The sequence below is a fragment of the Nothobranchius furzeri genome, chromosome 4 (assembly GCF_043380555.1).
Source record: "Nothobranchius furzeri strain GRZ-AD chromosome 4, NfurGRZ-RIMD1, whole genome shotgun sequence".
Classification (NCBI taxonomy): domain Eukaryota; kingdom Metazoa; phylum Chordata; class Actinopteri; order Cyprinodontiformes; family Nothobranchiidae; genus Nothobranchius; species Nothobranchius furzeri.
Window position 1 is genome coordinate 84,561,546 of NC_091744.1, and position 19,259 is coordinate 84,580,804.

The 19,259-nt window shown below is 43.7% G+C and overlaps 1 protein-coding gene across 2 annotated transcripts in view; it reads right to left on the reverse strand.

The window, feature by feature from the left end:
• The window catches only part of hipk3a (homeodomain interacting protein kinase 3a), a 55,907-nt gene that overhangs the window by 5,516 nt on the left and 31,132 nt on the right, over positions 1–19,259 (reverse strand). The window contains exons 5-16 of one of the 2 annotated variants that reach the window (XM_015965244.3): positions 18,491–18,614; positions 12,276–12,395; positions 11,104–11,190; positions 8,873–9,057; positions 8,629–8,788; positions 8,331–8,454; positions 7,976–8,070; positions 7,417–7,571; positions 4,079–4,237; positions 3,638–4,003; positions 2,072–2,233; positions 1,745–1,989 (exon numbers count right to left, since the gene is read on the reverse strand). In XM_015965244.3, coding sequence (XP_015820730.3) covers positions 1,745–1,989; positions 2,072–2,233; positions 3,638–4,003; positions 4,079–4,237; positions 7,417–7,571; positions 7,976–8,070; positions 8,331–8,454; positions 8,629–8,788; positions 8,873–9,057; positions 11,104–11,190; positions 12,276–12,395; positions 18,491–18,614 — 1,982 coding nt within the window. Of the gene's footprint in view, positions 1–1,744; positions 1,990–2,071; positions 2,234–3,637; positions 4,004–4,078; positions 4,238–7,416; positions 7,572–7,975; positions 8,071–8,309; positions 8,455–8,628; positions 8,789–8,872; positions 9,058–11,103; positions 11,191–12,275; positions 12,396–18,490; positions 18,615–19,259 lie in introns of both variants that reach the window. The other variant, XM_070550538.1, reaches the window with a different exon arrangement.

Consider the following 19,259-nt stretch of genomic DNA (forward strand, 5'->3'; position numbering starts at 1 on the left):
AACTCGTTCACCGCCATGTTTTTACTGTGTGGGCGTCGGACGAGCCCCCGCACCGTGAGAACAAACATCTCAGCTGTAAAGCCGATCTTCATCCGCGTACGTCACACGTCACGTGATCAGGAAGCAGAACATCCGTGTGTTAGGAGATCATTTTGGGCCGCTGCTGTAAAAAAGGTGAGGCGCAAAACGGAAAAGCTTCTGTCGATCACAATTCAACAACGGATTATGAAAGAACGGATAACGCTTGAAACGCGCGGATTCTTCCTGCTGTAAGAGGTGAGTCTCCACTTTGTTTTGATTGTTTTGGCGTCGACGTCAACCTAGCGTGCAATAGGGATGGGTACCTTTGACATTTGAATCGATTCGGTACTAATTCCCGGTACCTAGGAGTCGATACCGGTACTTAACGGTACCAATTTTCGATACTTTTGACTGTTTATTATTTTAATTCTCTTTTATAATTAAATATATATTTTTCTCAATATATAACAATATTTGATAAATATCACGATAAATAACATTCAACTGTTTGTATTTTAACATCGTCCTTGTAGTTTTATAAGCTGATAATTAAACTGAAGCAAACATCTTTACTGTGAACTAAATTTACTGTGTATCTTCATTCCTTTTGCCGTCCTTTTTCTTTTGATTTTTCCTACTGGGAAGTTAGAATTTCCGAGGAGAAAGCGAACGCACCATTAGCTGATAACAATGGTGGCTATGGAAGCTAACATATCAAGCTAACGTTATCTTAAACAGTCTATTTAGCTGCTGGAGCAGATTAAAACGATGACGCCTCACACTTAGATCGTTGTCGCTGGTTTCATCTTCACCCAATCACCCGTCGCATTTAGTAAAGTGAAGCCAAACTCTAGTCGGGAATTCGGAGTTCCGAGGAGAAACTGAACGCACCATTAGCGGAACGGAAGCTAACATATCAAGCTAACGTTATGTTAAACATTTTATTTACCTACCGGAGCAGATTAAGATGAGGATGTCTCACTTAGATCGTTGTCGCTGGTTTCATCATCACCCAGTTACCCATCACATTTAGTGAAGTGGACCCAAGCTTTAGCGTGCGTTCTTTCTACCATGCTGCTCTGTTTACAACTGGCTCGCAGCGACCGACGACATAACGCTCTTGCGCATGCGCAGCTGTCTAGGCAAGTTCTCCTTATAAAGGACGGGTACCGAAACAAGGCACCGTTTGAAACGACGTGAATCGGTGCTCAGTCGGTACTATGGAATTCGGTCGGTACCTTAAAAAGTACCGAATTTGGTACCCGTCCCTAGCGTGCAACGTTCTGTCACTCTTAAAAAAAACAGTAAAAACGGTGAGAAACACCAGCAGTGAATGAGTTAATTACTTTGAAAAAAAAAAAAAAGCCAGTGGCAGGCCAAGAATACTCTGATTAGGAGTTATTTCCGGGATTAAATAAAAAATCTGTAATTCTGTAGAACAGATGTAGCTTTAATGGAAGGAAAGTCATAAATAATGGTGGCAACACCAGCAGCTTGCCTAATATGGATGCATATATGTGGTAAAAGTCTGAGAAAATATCTGCTGGTGTCTCTTCATCACCTGTTAAAGCCTCTATGAGCCACTAGGGGGCGGTAAGCCCCCAACGTTCCCATATGACCTGCAAATGTGGCCAACACACGTGACAGACCACACCAGGGCGGTTAGAGGAAGGCACATTCACGGTTCTAGCTGAAGCATAAAGGTTGTTTTTATTGTTCTGACCTGTCCATTGGACACGCTCCTCTGTCCTCTGAGTGTTGTTGTTGCTCTGCACTCTCATTGGTGGAACTACCATGGTCCGGATGCCACGAGGACTCCTGTCCTGCTCGGCGGCTAGCGGTGGGCGGTTGTTGTTGTTGTTAAGGTAACGGTAGGTGTTGTTGCCACGCGGGGAGGTGGAGGTGTCAGACGTGGGCGAGCCTTCCACCGTGTCGCAGCCGCTCTCGTGGCCGTCATCCTCGGACATGCTGGGGGAGGAGATCCGAGCAGCAGGTTTAGGATGAACATGACGTGGTTTTTAAGTCAAAGACAAGTGCATCCTGTCGTTACCTGTTGGGCCTTTTGCACGGTGAGGCCGAAGGGCTGGACTGGAGAGAGTTGGAGGCGAACGAGCTGGTGCTGAGGCTGCTGTCGGGACTGCTGAGGGAACACACCCTCTCCATGGACACACTGGTGTTCCTGCAAGCCTCACACACACATTCCTCTTTACACCTGCAGGCAGAACATAACAGGTTTCTCAGAACCACTGCAGTACCGGTCTGGTTTGTTTACGCTGAACCACATTCATCTAGAACGTAGGGCTGGGGGTAAACGATTATTTTTAAAACGATTAATCTGACAATTATTTTATCAAATAGTCGACTATTCTAAGGACTATTTAGATGATTAATCTAACGATTATTTTTCTATTGCACAGTTAATAAAAACCAGAAAATCTCAAATAAATTCCACAAAAAAAGGTGATAAGTTGTTACTGTAAGAGAATAAACACTACAGGCCTTCCGTTTTGTAGAACACTGCTTTTATTGTGTTGGTTGGTTATGTTCTGGTGACGTGTAGAACTTGGGAGTGCAGGCTGCTGCCTGAGAGGTGGTTGGAGACGGAGTGTCTCCATGCTGCTTTGTTTTGGTCACTTATGTGCGTGAGGCGAGTGGTGTTACGACTCTTCCTGGGGAGTTTGGCTCGTGTGCAAAAAGGAAGGGACAATAACGGGATTTAAAAGTTAAAATGATGATCAGGTTTATTTACAACAACAAAAAAGCATAAATCTTTCCATCCACAGGTTGGGAATAATAAAACTAATTCTGCCTGTGGGGAATTAAAACAAAAGTACAAATAACTAGGGATGTCCCACTGGGCAAAGATTACTGGGTTCTGGACCAAAATAAGGATCTCCAAAGGTCCAAACTCTGAACTGGGCGGTTAAACCAAACTCAAGATGATATTTTAAACTAAACCGAAAACCCACAACACTCTAAATGTAATAAAAGGGAGATCTGCACCACAAAAAAGATGAACTCTGAACCAAAACGTAACAGCTTATCCCAACGCAAGAAGCTGTTAGCGAAGAGACTAACAGTAGCTTTACCAACGTTAAGTTCAAGTTACCAAGTTTAAATAAACCAAAAACACCCAGCAGCAAACAGACCAGCACGGAGGAGAGACTGCTAGCACCAAAACAGCTCTCCTAGTGTCTGGAAGAAGCTCCTTTATGAAGGGAGAAACGCTCCCGGTGATTTTCTACATCTGCGATAGAGACGAAGCAGCGCATCTGACCCCGGAAGTTGTTGTCCGTTGCCGGGAGATGAAGGCGGGCAAAACAGGAAAGGAATCTAGTAGCGGACGGACGTTGTTCCGGGTCTTCGGTATTTGGTGGAGATGTTAGTGAAGGTGGAGAAGAGGGCGAACTAGAGGAAAAACAGGCAGATTCCTCCTCTATTTACAAACTCCTGGGGATGCAACAAGTGGGCGCGGTGCGTCGACGAATTTTTAGAATCGAGCCGTCGACGTTGTCGACGCTTCGCTACAGCTCTACTACAGCGTAACACAAATAAACCAGGGTGACATCAACTCAGTCACGATTTTTTCCCTCGGGTCTCCAGAAGAACTCCTCACCGACTCAGGTGGCGCCCTCGAGGAGCTTCGTTCCCCACCTCATCATCACTCAGGTCGCTGCGGATGCTGATCACGCTGGGAGCCGGGCTCGGCGTGTCTGTCATGAGGGCCACCACGTCTCGCTGGGGTTGCCTGGAGGGATCCACCCGCCTGGTAGCTCCCAGCGCAGCCTCTTTGAAGCACCGCTCTTCCTGCTCTGGGACTTCTTCTCTTTCATTTCCGTTTGGGATTTCTGGTCGCCGAGTCTCCACCGCCGGCTCCTCCCTCTGAGCCTTCTCTCTTCCTGCCACGGCCTGTCCCACAACGTCGAACATTTTGGGGGACCGACACACCGACACGTGGAGGTTGCTGGGATGGGACTGGTTTCTTTCACAGAGAGTAGTGAAATTAGAAAAACATAACGGTGTTGGTGTTACCTTCAAGATCAGATCACACTCTTACCTGTTGTGTCCTTGTCGGTTTCGTTTATTGGCTGTCTGGGGCCACACAACGTGAGCTATGCCGATGTTGATTGGCTGAGGAGCAGAGAGGGCGGGCATCTGATTCAGGAGAGGCTGCTGCATCACAGCGTTAAAATGGCTGCCGTGTGTGCGCAATTTCCTGTTAAAAAGATGGAAGCCGTGCGGTCAAAGGCTTGATTATACAGCGTTCGTATTTAAAATCAAAATAAAAACTAAAATAAAACATAAAAAGTTGACAAAATAATTAAAATAAAATAGAAGATAAAGAAGAATAAAAGAAACACGGAGAAGGTGGTTATGGAAAACAGCTGGAACTGATGAAGGTCAGCGCGCGCGTCGCTCCACGTCTCCTGAAATGTTTTATGTAGGACGTGTCAGAGGAGGAAACTTGCTTCGAAAGCTCCTAGAGGAAGCACCAACGCGGTGATCTTCCAAAGCGATGCAAACCAGATTCATCAAAAAGACCGGAAAGGCAGCCGGTAAGACGCCGATTTGTAACGCGTGTGTGTGTGTGTGTGTGTGATGCCGATCAGCTGATGGATGATTGTTCAGCGCAGCTCGGAGCTGGCTCTGTAGACTCGGGTGCGCGTCATAAATGTTTGTGTTGGGTGTTTACTAATCAACTTGGTGTTTGATTGTTCAACAAGTTATTTCAAATATGCTAATTATTTAATGTTTTGATATAAAGTTGAGTCACAAATAGTTGCAATGATGAATTTAAAGAGCAAGTTGCAGGTTAGAGACTCCCATGAACCGATGTTTAGAGAAACATAATAGAAACTCGGTTTAAACTTTTTTTTTTTTTTACACAAACATAAATTATTTCGGCTTTTAGATCATTTTTGTGACAAAGATTGGTTTTTTTTTTTGGCCAAACCAAGTGACGTCATCTGAGGGAGACCTGTCAGCTTAATCCAGTGAAAAATATAGATTATAATGCAGCGCTGACACAGAGGAAACTTTAAATGATTACAAATCTACTTATGATGGACCAAAACCATAAAGTTATGAGTCTGCTGCTCGCCCCAGAGAGCAGAGACAAACCAGAGGGAGAAACCATTGGCCAAAGCAGAGAGATTAAGGGGGGGGGGGGTCTGCTGAGTTAACTATGTTAGCTTAAACTCGTGTGCTCACATCGCAATATTGTACTGATTACTATCATGTCCCAGACAATTAAAATAGTATTGGTCAGTTAATATAATATTAATACTAATGAGCATCTGTCAGAGGTCTCATACTCGCTAACATCCGTTCACGTAACGTAGTTTAGCTCTTAGAGAGGGAGAGAGGCGCCTATGATCTGGTTCTGGAGCTCATGTGGGTTTCTTAGAGCTGGACTAGGAATGTAAGAAAATATCGATATGGCAATATATCGTGATATTTTTTCCAGCAATATTATATCGATATTCAAAAGCTGTGTATCGGAAATATAGATATATTTTGTCCTGCGATTATTACATCAATATTCAAAAGCCGTGTATCTAATTTTTGAAAGAATTTACATGCAAACATTTGTGTATTTTCTTTTCGTTGTGTGCAATCCAATCGCCACCCGCTAGTTGGCAGCAGTGTGCAACGGGTTTTGTTTCCACCATTGAAATGTAAATCCCTCCATCACGGGTCAGATACCTCATGTTAAACATGTTACGTATCAGTTTGGCCTGTTTATTGAACATTCTTACAATAAATTCAGTAAAAAAAAAATTGCTTGTAATGTCTGACTGAATGTATTGCAATATATCGTGATATATATCGTATCGTCTCCCCTGTATCGTGATATGTATCGTATCGCCAGACTTTCAACAATACACATCCCTGAGCTGGACCCTAAGGGTGGGCAATATAAACGATATAAGGTAGAAACAATATAAAATTGGGTAATGATAAGAGTTTTTGGCTATATCGCAATACCGCGATGACACAAGACGTCACTAAGATGTGCACCCTGCTGACATCGGGGCAACAGAATGGCAGTGACTGCAAGCATGGAGAGGGCGGAGGAGGAGGCCTATATGCCTCAAGTGGCATATATTTGCCACATGAGGATATTTAAAAGCATGTCATTTTGACATATATAAATAGAGGAAAAAATATATCGCAATATATATCGTTACCGCACATACTTCAGATTATATCGCAGTACAGATTTGAGGCCATATCGCCCAGCCCTACTGGACCCCACCCAGACATCAGCGAGACAGTCGAACTGGTGTTTTTAAAAGCTGCACACGATCCTTCCCTAAAGGTCCACGGTGGTTCTGATCTGGTTCCGACCCAGAAACCAGCTGGCCCGCTGAGCCGCGCGTCTCTTCTGGTGGTCGGTTATGACCTGGTTCTGACGGTGATCTGAGCTCCAGAAATCCGCATATAATTTTTTAAACCCCGCCTCGGGTGTCCGGAGCCCAGCGCGGACCTCCCTGTTCCGGTACCGACTGATGCGGGCTACAGAAGTCCGTCTTTTCAGCTGCAGAAACGCCCTCAGGCACGGAGATAGAGGCGTTTCTCTTGTCTGGAAACCCGGGGACTCGATGTCCGGACAGGCTGGAGTCGGTACAGCCTTCACACACTCTAGTTTATCACCATGAACACAATCCAACACTAGTAAACACACACTGAATGGATCACATGACCTCTCTACCCTACAAGTAGCCACTCTCCACACGGAGCTGAGGCAGGCGAGCTTCTAACTCCCTTTGGTTACGTCAGAGGTTCACATTTAGAAACAAAAACTCGGCTGTTATGTATTTTAAAACCAAATATCCACAATAAGCTTTTTAAATAGTATTTTTGGACAGCATTTTATATGAATTAGAAAAAATTTTTACCTGCAATTTGCTCTTTAAGTGAGTTAGGGTTCGAAAGAATTAATCATGTATTTATTTTATAAATGTTAGCTTATATGGATATAATGAAATTTTACACAATGACACCGTTTCTTAGTACATACACTGTTTTTGTTTAGGCTGTCCACCTGCTCGTAGGCTTTGCCTTGCTTCATGCTTCGCCACCTATTTCCATTTTAACTGATATGAAATGAGAATGAAATAAAGGGAAATGAAAAGTGAAGTTATGAAGTCCTGAGAGGAATCCTGCACATTTTTCTCCAGCTACGTGATCCCTTTCAAGTGGGGATTGTGTACCACACAAATAACTTGACAGTGAAAAACCGGCTGCCTCTCCGGTCTTTTTGATGAATCTCGTTTGCATCGCTTTGGCAGATCACCGCGATGGTGCTTCCTCTAGGAGCTTTCAAATGAAAAGAAAAAAACAAACATGATTCAACAACACAACTTTACAAACGGGGGTTCGGTGACTCACCCCCAGTCACTGATCCTCTGTGGACAAGCTGCGGTGTCACTGGTTAAGGAGGAAGGAGGTGGTGGGGGTGGGTGAGAGGGGGGAGGACCCACAGGAGTCATCTGCTGCCACGCTGCTGGAACCAGAAGCTGCTGGCCTCGACTAGACCAGGCCTGCTGCGGGAACAAAGCAAGAAAATCTGAGTTGTTAGGCAAACGTGCTGATTTTCCATCAGTGGCGTTCAAATCAAGGCCAAAGATCAGCATCAAAGTCAAAGCTGTGCTCAAAAAATACCAAACGGAGATCAGAACTAGTAGCTTGGAGATGAATTAATCTAACTATTGCTGCATCCTAGAGCACGTTGACATCTAACATTCACCATGTCACAAACTCAAAGACTAATTCTGCATCAAGAACAAAAAAAACAGCTTTAAGTTCTGAAGGTTCCCGGGTTAGAGGTGGAGGGTTTGGGTTCGATGACGGGTGTGGTCTCGCTCAGCGGTAATCATGAGATTAAGTCGCTCTGCTGCTCGGTCTTCATGGCTGAGAGCGTAAACAGGCGCTCAGCGTTTCGGCTTACCTGAGCTATCACACCAGGTCTCACAGGTAGGGGCTGGATGGGAGGGGCTTGAGTTACCATGGGGACGGGAAAGCCTGCTGGCTGATTAAGGTTACCTAAAAAAAGAAAGAAAATAAAACACTTGTTCAGGATAATGTTCCATTCGTTTACATGCAGTGGAAACTCATTCTGCAGCCAGCCACTAGAGGGCGCCTTCTGGAACAGCTTCTGTCCCGTTTTAGGTCTATTTGGAGTTAACTGGCTAATTTAACGGCAACAACATTTTCTACATTTAAAAAATACAACCTGCCTTTGATATTTGTAAAATAAAGTCAAAATAACAAATGTTAATCACTGTAAGGCGTAGTCTGGGCACCTTGCATCGCGGGAGGACAAAGAAGAAGAGCAGGTGGAAACGAATCAGTGCATCCAAACTGAGCATTTCCTGTGGTTAGAGCTATCCCATGATGCAACACTGATGGAGCCGACTGGGTTATAGACTACAGGAGAGAGGTGGCAGAGACGGAGGAGGTGGAGCGGGATGGTGCAGAGCGTTGATGAGGACAAAAGGAGGACAGAAAAATTCAAACGCATTAGAAATTAGAAAAACGTAGCAATGCTGACATCGTTAAAGTCATTTCTAAAACCTCCAAATACAACATGACTCGTCTCACCTGGGTGTGGACCGGGATGTTGCTGTAGCCCAGTGGAATGCTGGGGGCGGGGCCTAAAGGTGGCCGGGTCAAATGGATGGTGTTCTGGTTCAAAGCATCAAAAACTGCACTGTTGGGCCGAGTGTGGCACATGTCCATAACGCGGAAAGATGACTGAACACTGAGAGGCAGAGACAGAGAAGTGTGTTTATTCATCGAGTCCATTGTTCCTAACCTGCAGCCATTGCTGAAGACGGCATCTTACTGGTTACTGTGGGGGAAGTCCAGTAGGTGAGTCATGGTGAGGAACGGGTGATTTAGGACACACGAGGGAACCGTCCTGTCCTCGGCGTCGATCAGCAGCATGCTTTTGAGAAGAGACACAAACTCCCGCCTGTCTGCCTTCTCTGCTTCCATGTCGCTGTTATCAGGAGTCAGAACCAAGTTCACCTGAGGTCACCAGACGAGAGGACAACGAACGTGTTGGATCAAATCAAAACAGCTGGCAAGCCTTCAGAATCACTCGTCTCATCGACTAATAGCTGCGGCTCCCCGAGACAAGTTTAGAGAGGGGATTTTCTGGGAGAGGGTAAGGTGACGAGGAAAGCACGATGGCTCGGTCCGGACGTTAAAATGTCAGCATAGGGCTGGGCGATATGGACCTAAACTTCTATCTCGATATCATTTTGCTGAATTCCGATATACGATATATATCTCGATATTTTTCCTCCTGTAAATTATTCACAAGTTAACTCACTTCAAGCTGTCTTGAGAAATTATACATAAATCAGTAGATTAAATGCATAAAATGTATTGATTCATGTCAAACTTTAACCTTAGTGCCTCTGGCACAGCTGTCTGTTCACACACACACACACAAACACACACACACACACACGATGGAAAACAGAACTCCGTTGGTGTTAAACGTCCCCAAATAATTAAAAACCTGGACGCCAAATGCAAAGTTTAGAGCAGCACATTTACCTAGAGGCTCTCAGACTGAGCAGTCTTGGGAGAATACACGTAATCGCTTAGAGACGGAGCAACATGTCGCTAGCATAGCGGCTAATCGCTAGCATAGCAGTTTGGCCAGCTATGCCAGTCATCTTGTATCTTGTTTCAAAATTATATCGATGTTTAAAAATTATCGATATATCGCCCAGCCCTATGTCAGCATATCCTTTTTGGCAGTGAGTGACATCACTGATCAGCGTCAAAAGGTGCCCGCAGCAAAAGAGATCCAAGATGGTTTCCGTTTGCTATGTTGTTTTCTAAATACCGCAGGAACAACTTTTCCATTTTCTTTTCCTTCCATTTCTGCTTAACCAGTAACTCTTCTACTTTTAGCAATGCCAGTTGTTCTGCGGCGTCTGCTGTCATTTCCCACTCAGTACAACCAATCAGCATGGGCCTACTGAGCCATTTCTGAGTAAATACCCCAGTTCAGATACTCGACTGGTCCCTGAAATGGCTCAAAGTGGTCCTTTCAGTCCAGCTAGGTGAAACGGGAGACATGCTCATACCGTGAAGGTCTGGTAAAACTACCCAGAAGTTCTGGTAGTGAAAACGGCCCGTCGTGTGTGTTTCTATGGAACCCTACCAAAGAGATGTCTCTGTGCTTGGGCCACACCCACCAGCTGAGTGAATGCAGACTGCATCAATCAATCAATCAAATTTTATTTGTATAGCACCTTCTACAACATTATCCGAAGCCCAAGGTGCTGAACAACATCATTAAAAGAAAAACATTCCAAAGTACATGGGCATAAAAGCAGGATAAAAAGATAAAATCATAAAATATCAAGTAAACACTATTACAGATAAGAGATATCGGAATAAGACTAATCGATAAAAAAACAAATGTCGGACAAAATAAAATCAAGCATCTGGGTTAAAAAGAAGAATAGTTAAAACCATAATGTTAGGGCAATTCAAATGACCCTAGCGCTAAAACGCAATCAGATAAAAATGAGTCTTTAAACGAGACTTAAAGACTTGAAGGGATGGTGCCTGCCTAATGCTCAGTGGCAATTCGTTCCAGAGTTGGAGCCAAAATAGAAAAAGCACGACAACCCCTCGATCGAAATTTCGACCGGGGGACCACCAGAAGTTCCTGCTCGGCTGAGCGAAGAGACCGAGATGGAGCATACCTGTTCAAAAGCGCAGTAATGTACGAGGAGGCACTGCCCTGGAGGGCCTTATAAACGAGAGTTAAGATTTTAAACTGAGCTCGATATTTTACCGGGAGCCAGTGCAGAGCAGACTGCATGAGTGGCTCAAAGACACAGAAAACACAACTAAAGGAGGAAGAGTTGTGCAACTGACTGTTCAAACTAAATCAACAGGAAGGCCCTTTTCGCGGTGTTAGAAGAGGAGAAACTGTTCATGCAGATGACTGGACTTCTCCACTGGTTTCATATAGACTCCACTCCCACCGATTTAAAAGTCCGTTTTTTCTTTAGGAGCGATTTGATCCCAGTCAGTCGGACTTACGTGTGCCACATCATCCAGGCAGCTGAAGATGTACTTTCTGGCCTCTTTGGATTTAAGTCCCGTCTCTTTCTCATGCTCCTCAGTTGTCTGGAGAAACAACAGGAACACCAGGGTTAACATTTTCCCACGCATAATTAAGTCCCGCTACGGTGTGTAATGGGTTTGTATTATGGTCCAAACAAGCTTTCCAGCCTGTGGCTCGGTTTTCACAGCCTACCCTCAACCGTCCGTGTGCTGAAAGCTGCTGTGAGCCTGGATTTGTTTCAATAATAAGCAGTGAAAATATTAGATGAGTCAGCAGCTTGAAGTGCAAGTCTGTTTGGTTCAAGAGTTCAAAATAAAATAAAATTAAATTAAATAAAATAAAAAATTAAATTAAATTAAATTAAAAATAAATAAAAATGAAAATAAAAATAAAAACTTAAATTTAAATAATCAAATCTAATCAAATCTAATAATTAAATAAAAGAAAAAAGAAAAACATTAAATAAAATATTATAAATAAATAAAAACAAAAATAAAAATAAACATAAACATTTAAATATAAATTATTAAAATAATCTAATCAAATCTAATAATAAAATAACATAAAAACATTAAAAATAAAATTGAATCATAATTAAAATTATTATTAAAATTTAAATAATCAAATCTAATAATAAAATAAAATAAAGACTTTTTCTAGTTGCTTCAGGAGCAGCTAAATTGGGGGTGGTCCGGCCGTGACTTCACACAGAACATAAAACAGCAGCATAAGACTTGACAAGTACACAAAAACGTACACATTATGTACACAGCTTAATACAGAATGATGAGATAAGCTCAGAGACTACATTTTCAGGCTTTAGTCTAAACAGTTTCTCATTTCCCCGAGCATTCCTCGGGCTGATAGCTCCATCCTGTTTGGAGAGGCTTTCGCCTGGTAGAACTCTGCCACCTGGTTCCCAACTTTACAGGATTCCTAGTTATTCGCTCACCCGTGTCCCAGCTACCCAGAGTGCAACACTTACAGTTATGTGTGTGTGGTTTTATAGAGAGACGTTAGGGTTACAGGTGTGTGTGTGAAGTTGCAGGTGTGTGTGTGTGTGTGTGTGTGTGTGTGTGTGTGTGTGTGTGTGTGTGTGTGTGTGTGTGTGTGTGTGTGTGTGTGTGTGTGAAGTGAAAGCAGACACCTTTAGTCTCCAGGAGGCGTAGGGGGAGTCGGATTCTTTGGTGAAGAAGCGTGAGGTCTTCGTCCCCTTGTTGAGCAGCTGCTCGGCTGGGAGCCCCTGCGTCTGAGAGATGTACCGGATCTGAGCGGAGCGGGGAAGAGACGAGGAGCAGAAAAGGTCAAAACCATTCATCAGTGTGATTCTTTCAAACCGAGGCGCTTTGGTCAAGCAAATCCGCTCATTTCTGCAACTCGTGACTGATTGTATCTAAAGTTTCCAGTAAAACCTAGCCAATGAAAAGAAATGCATCAACTTTGTATTTCTTCATTTATTCAAACGCACAATATACACATATTTGTTCTCTCTATCACAATCAGTTATTTTTGTACCACTGGAGTTTCTTAGAATTCATTCAAGATTTAAAACTAGTTTGTATGTTAACCCGAATTTTGTGTTTTCGTCCAAAGAAATGAGCCACAAGAACAGAATCCAAACAGATGGATCACATTCTGTGAATAAAGCCGACATTTTGACCAAAAAGAATCCTTGTGAGGAAGTCAAATGTTGTAACGGTTCAATCCATTACACAGGAGAGTTTGTTACACAGTAAAAAAAAAACAGCTGAATAATAAAAATCCTTGTTTTAATCAAAGGATCCAAAGTCTGGTCTGATAACAGTTTGTCTTGAATATCCAACAGCGACACTTATTTTAACATTGCTCACTGCAAACAGACTTTTGCATAACTTTTGTTTTCATGAGCAGAGTTTCTTTTATTGTTTATATCTGAACTCGTTAGAGAATGCTAGAAAAAGAAGATGCTTTGCGTGAGAATCCACGCACGCGTCTGGAGCCTAGAACAAACACACGGTCCGACCAGAGGGTGCTGGACTGAGAACCTGCTGATGGTGCACTGAACACTAACCCAACTGTGTGCATGTGCAAGCGTGTGTGCACGCACGTGACTGTGCACATGTCTACCATCAGGCTTATGTTTATAAATACATTTTGCTGTGTAGAGTGGAACAGCAAGCCTTGGCATAGAGCAGCATGCTTTGGGGGCTCAGTGTGCACGCGTGGGTGTGCACGTGTGTCCTGGCGTGGCCTGGAGACGCATCAGACCTGTCGGTGTGCAGCGAAGCCTCTGTCTCTTACTGATTCCTGTTTAAACAGCTAGCCACTTTTTTTTTCCCAAAGCAGATTAGAAACAATCTTAAATAGGGATTTTCCTTCCGACCACGATGTTTTGCTCTGGATCCGATTCAGAGTGATTTGATTTTAGGAATCTGCTGATTCTGAGTCCTCATCCGATACTTTATATATAGAAATGCATTAAAGGGACTTTACGGAGTTTTGAATTTTTATGCTCGTGATCGCCCCCTCAGGCCACAAGTGTAAGGGCAGCTTCAATAGTAGGCTCGTGCACGAGGCGTGCATGCTGTACGTGCACACTCCTTAACGAAAATAACAGCTGAGACAGTCGTGTGTGTGTGTGTGTGTGTGTGTGTGTGTGTGTGTGTGTGTGTGTGTGTGTGTTGTGTGTGTGTGTGTGTCGGGGAGGACAGGAGAACACGCAGCTAATTAATTAAATAATTTGGTTCTGTACCTTTCTCTTCAGCACAGCCAACAAAGGTTGATGATGGGTCAGTCCTCCTGCATGCTCAGATCATTCCCTTCCCTTGCTTGAAAAATTGTTCCAAAATGAAAGTTGAACCCACATCTTTTTTATCTGTGAATTCAATGCCGTTCGGCGAGTCTCAAATAAAAATTTGGGCATCTTACTGTAAAAAATATACCATTAATGTAAAAAATAAACTCTAAATAAACTATGTTCACATCCAGAATCAAACCCAGGTCTTCTGCATGAGAGTCTGACGTCTTACTAGGTGAGCTAAAGCACCAGTGACATCTATCGTATCTGTAACATTTATATCCTTGATGACAGCTGAAACAACGTCAAACCAAAGAATGGTTCGGAGTGAAAATGGCTATTTTGTTGCTAATTAGCAGGAAATATCTAGAAGAAAGTTCTACAGAAAGTAGCTAAGGGTCCTCAGAAATGTAGCTAGCTTTGTCACTAGGCGTTAGGAACAGCGACAAAGTGGCACTGCCTCTCTCTCTGCTGCTAAAGCTACGGATAGCAAATGCTACGGGCGATGCCTGAGCGTGAACGCGCATGAAGCAGCCTGCTCGACCCGAGCATCTCTCTTTTTCTGTGATTTTACAGAAAAACAGGCAATCACAGTAAAAATGCCAGGGCTCATTCTACAGGACCAGGGCATTGCAGGAGAACGTATGAATGTTACGGCTGCCAGCCTGACCAGTGGAGAGAAGCAACCAAATTCACCCATCTGTAGTGAATCAGCCTGACACCGCTCCTCCTCCTCCTCTCTCCCAGGCTGCTGAGGAGCACAGCTGAGAGGAATCAACATAATGAGCAAACACCTGCATAAAAGGGCTGTGCCTTCAGTAGTCTGGGAGGCAGCAGTGCAGGGGTTCTGCTGTCCTCCTGGTAATGTGTAGTTTAAACCCCTGTTCGTTTGAATTTGTTTGAGCTTTGAACTTTGGTTGTTTTTAATTCTTGATGAGAAACTGAGGATGATCCAGTGGGATCTTTAGTATGTTCGGTTTTTAAGGTTAACTTTATTCGTGGCAATTTTCCTGACTTCAGTTTTAACACCTTTCGTGTTGGTAAAGCTTTTAACATAAGTTTTTACCAGGTGTTTTATAGTTGATAATTTGCTTTGTACTGTTAACCTTTTAGAGAAATCAGTTTTGCTCGTGTTTTAATACCTTTTGTACAAATAAACCCATTTTAAACTCCTCCACCAGTTCTTATGTTCTCCCCATCCTTCACACTTTTAACATCTCATGTCGGGGACGTAACAATGAAGAAGACATTTATTATTTCTATACATGTTTTAGCTGTCAAACTTCCATAGCGCCCCTTGAAGAAAAAGAGCACACTAGAGTTGTCCTTCAAGTAATTTTTAATCATTAATGCATTTCTTTCTTGCTGTATTTGTCATTTCTTTAGTTGTTTTGCCATAAAGCATCAATTGTTTAGGAAGTACATTAATAAAAAACGTGTTAATATTAAGAATAAATGTAAAAGTAGCCTTGTTGTTGCTCATATTTTAAAGTTAGTAATCAGTGTGCGGCTGTTTTCAGCGACATGGATGACACGGCCATGACGGTCAGCAGCAGAGTAACGTTTTTCTACAAAACACCTGTAGAGCTGCAGCGTCTGTAAAGGCAGGAAGAGAGAGCAGATCACACCATGACGGAAGGAGACTGAACTGACGTTTGCAACCACAGACGCTCATCTATCTGATAAATGTGCTGCCATCTTGGCATTTTTACTGTGGTTTCTTAATGTGTCCTTTAGTGTCGGCTGGATTAGCTGAATTGCTGCAGCGAAGTGAGCAGTCAGTTTTTTAAGGTGGTGCATCAGAGCTGAACGCAGCACTACCTTAACCACCTCGTTAAATGCCCAGTTTGCACATATTACACTTGTTTATTACACTCCTTTTGCTGTTCATTTAGAAAAACACCCAAATTACAGACATTTTCTCTCTCTTGAGGTGACAACTACGCTCTGTGTTAGCTAACTTCTGCATGTTGTGGTGCGTGAATTCCAGGACTACCTTAATTTGTGGGACTTGTGAAACAAAGAATACTGATGTAGAGGAACTTGTTGAATTCAAAACTAAGCCATAATTATTCTGGTTTAAAATCTTTTTCTCAGGATGAGTTTTAAAAGTAATGTTTGTTGTTTTATATGGATTATCCTCTCAGTGGCCTACTGGCAGTGTGTCCGCCCTGGGACTGGGAGATCGGGGTTCAAGTCCCAGTCGGGTCACATCAAAGACTTTATAAATGAGACCCATGCCTTCTTGCTGGACACCCACCTTTAAGGGGTTGGACTGGGGGGATAAACCACCAAATAGTTCCCGAAACCCGAGCGCAGCCACAGCTGCAGCTCATCGCTCCCCACGGGTACGGCTCAAACGAGGAGATGGATTTCACCAGTGTGTGATGACTAATGGGACTTTAACTTTAGATCTGATTTTCCCCACTGATTCCGATTTCCTGAAAATCATGTGATCGGATCAGAACATCCCTAATCACAAGGGTGTTTTTGTTTATTTATTTATTTAACTTCAGTTAAACTCTTCATGCTAAACCTAAATCTCTTCTCCACTGAGCCGCCTGTGGGTAAACAGTAGGGCTGTCGCGGTAACCGCAAAAATGAAATATCGCGATATGAAGAAGCCCACCGCGCTGCATCATGCGCCACCGCGATTACTGAACTTGGTTCAACTCAATGATGCATGTGGAGAAGGATGGCTGCACTGGTATCAAAACGAAACGTTACTTCGCTCCTTTGGGAGCACTTTGGTTTTCAGTACGTCAGCTGCTGCGCAGCCAGAGTCCTTGACCGAGACAGAGCTGCCACCAGCGGCAAAAAAATAATAATAAACGCTCGGAGACCTGCTGAAGTCCCGGACAAGCACTGCTTCTGCAGCCGTCCCGAAGAGAGTTTGAGCCGAGCTGGAGCTCACTCGCTACCTGCAGGAGGAATGCATTCACCCTAAAGAAACCCCCCTGACATGGTGGAGCAACAACCGGGAGAGATTCCCTTTGCTCGCCAGTCGCACGCAAGTTGAGTTCGGAAGCGAGCGGGGCCGGACCGGAGCGGAGGGGAGCGGAGGTAGTGGAATTTGGGGTAAGTGCAACGAGCGCACCATCCGAGAGGGTTTTCAGTGTTGCTGGAAATGTTGCCACCCCTCTCAGATCCTCTCTCAAACCGTGTATGGTTAACATGCTGGTTTTCCTTGTAGGTAACAAGGACGTGACCGAGCTATAAATCACCGTCATTCGTGTGTGTGAAAGTGAAATGATAGTGCGCCCGGCCCCCGGCGCGCACGCGCCCGGTACATGTAATTTTTTATGCTTGATTTTAAACAACTAAACAAAATGGGGACTTGTTTCTTATTTGTTAGATGCTGCAGCCAAATTTGCATTTAAAAGTTTAACCTTCTCCTGAATTTTGTTGTTTTTAAGTTCAGTCGGACTCCGACTGTCGGAGAAACAAACGTTACTGCGATCTGTGTTGTTACTGCCCTTTGATCTGCATTCAGTAAAGTGTTATAAAGAAGGCACGGCAATTTTTAACCTTTTTTAAATGTGTAAACATTATGTTTAGATAGTACTGCAATAAAAAAGGGCTGCAATAATATCGCACACCGCAATATTAAGCCACCCTGAATCACCGCAGGGGGAATTCCTCAACCGCGACAGCCCTAGTAAACAGACCATAATCCTGTACATGTCTGTGAATGAGGAACAGGAGCTTTCCCAGGCTTCCTCTCCTCTGCCTGTGGGCTCCAGTTAAGAGTCCCAGTTGTCCAGTTTAGACCTCACATGGGACCAAAGTCACAAAACACTAAGACAACCTCCTGGTGTTTTTAGGTTGTGTTTGATGAACTTCAGTCACACAATGTGTGTGTGTGTGTGTGTGTGTGTGTGTGTGTGTGTGGGGGGGGGGGGGGTCCTAACATGATTCAACTGAATCACAACGAACCATACACTTTTAATGTTCCTCAGCATCGCGTTATTGAACACATTTAACTTGTTCACTGCCAAGGACGGCAAAAATCGTCATTTGCATGTTTTTACTGTGTGGGCGTCGGACGAGCCCCCGCACCGTGAGAACAAACATCTCAGCTCCAAAGCCAATCTTCATCCGCATAAGTCACACGTCACGTGATCAGGAAGCAGAACATCCGTGTGTTAGGAGATCGTTTTGGGCCGTTCCTGTAAAAAAAAAAAAGAGGCGCGAACCGGAAAAGCTTCTGCCGATCACAATTCAACAACGGATTATGAAAGAACGGATAACGCTCGAAACGCGCGGATTCTTCCTGATGTAAGAGGTGAGTCTCCACTTTGTTTTGGTTATTTTGGTGTCGACATCATCCTAACGCGCAACGTTCTGGGACTCTTAAAAAAAAACAGTAAAAACAGTGAGAAACGCTGGCAGCGAATAAGTTAATAAAACTGGTTTTTAACAGTTAGAAATTCAGAATCGCTTAAATTAAAACTGAAATGCAACCAAACAGATTATACCCCAATAACAAAATAAATCATGAAGAAAGACAAAACACATTTTAAGTTCCCGGTTGGCAAGCATGTGATCCAGCTTTTTTACTTCCTGCTTGTGTGTAGAGGAGTTACCTGGTCATACTCCAGCGCTCCGGGATAGAGAGGCCAGCCCAGAAAGAGTTCAGCTATCACACATCCAAGCGACCACATGTCAATGGCTTCGCAGAACGGCAGCCCCAAAATGATCTCTGGAGCCCTGCAGAGAGGAAGTCAGGTGGAAACTGGTCAGCGCCACACCAGAGAGGACAACAGATCCATCTGGGCTGCATGCAGAAACGTCTAAGACAAGTTTGTTCAGAATCTATTTTAATAAAATCAGGAGAGATGATCTTAGAGAAGGAAGTGAAAAGTGCAAAACACTTCAAACATTCCTTTCTCTAAATGACAACAACAGTCAAAGTGGATAGGTTTACCCACAATGCACCATGGCTCTTCTGGTCAAAACCAAACACCTCATATAAGCACAAATTCTAGCTGCTAGAATAGTGGTGGAAGGCTAATGGTTTGGGCTTGTTCTGCAGCCACAGGACCCGGTCACCTTCCACAATCAGAGTCAACCAGAAACTTCTCTAAGAAAAAATGTGAAAATGTTTTAACTATTAATGTTTACAAATCTGTCGTTTCATTCAGACATTCCAACAGCTAAAAAAACAGAAAAATAAAAAAGTGCCTTTGCTGCTCTTTAGGTACTTAAAACATGTTCTGTTCATTGGAATTTGACAAACACGGCCACCAGAAGCAACCCCCCCCCCCCCCCCCCCCCCCCACACACACACACACACACACACAAAAACACCAGTGTTAGGCTCCACAGAAAAGCTGTGGGACTCTGTTAGCTTGT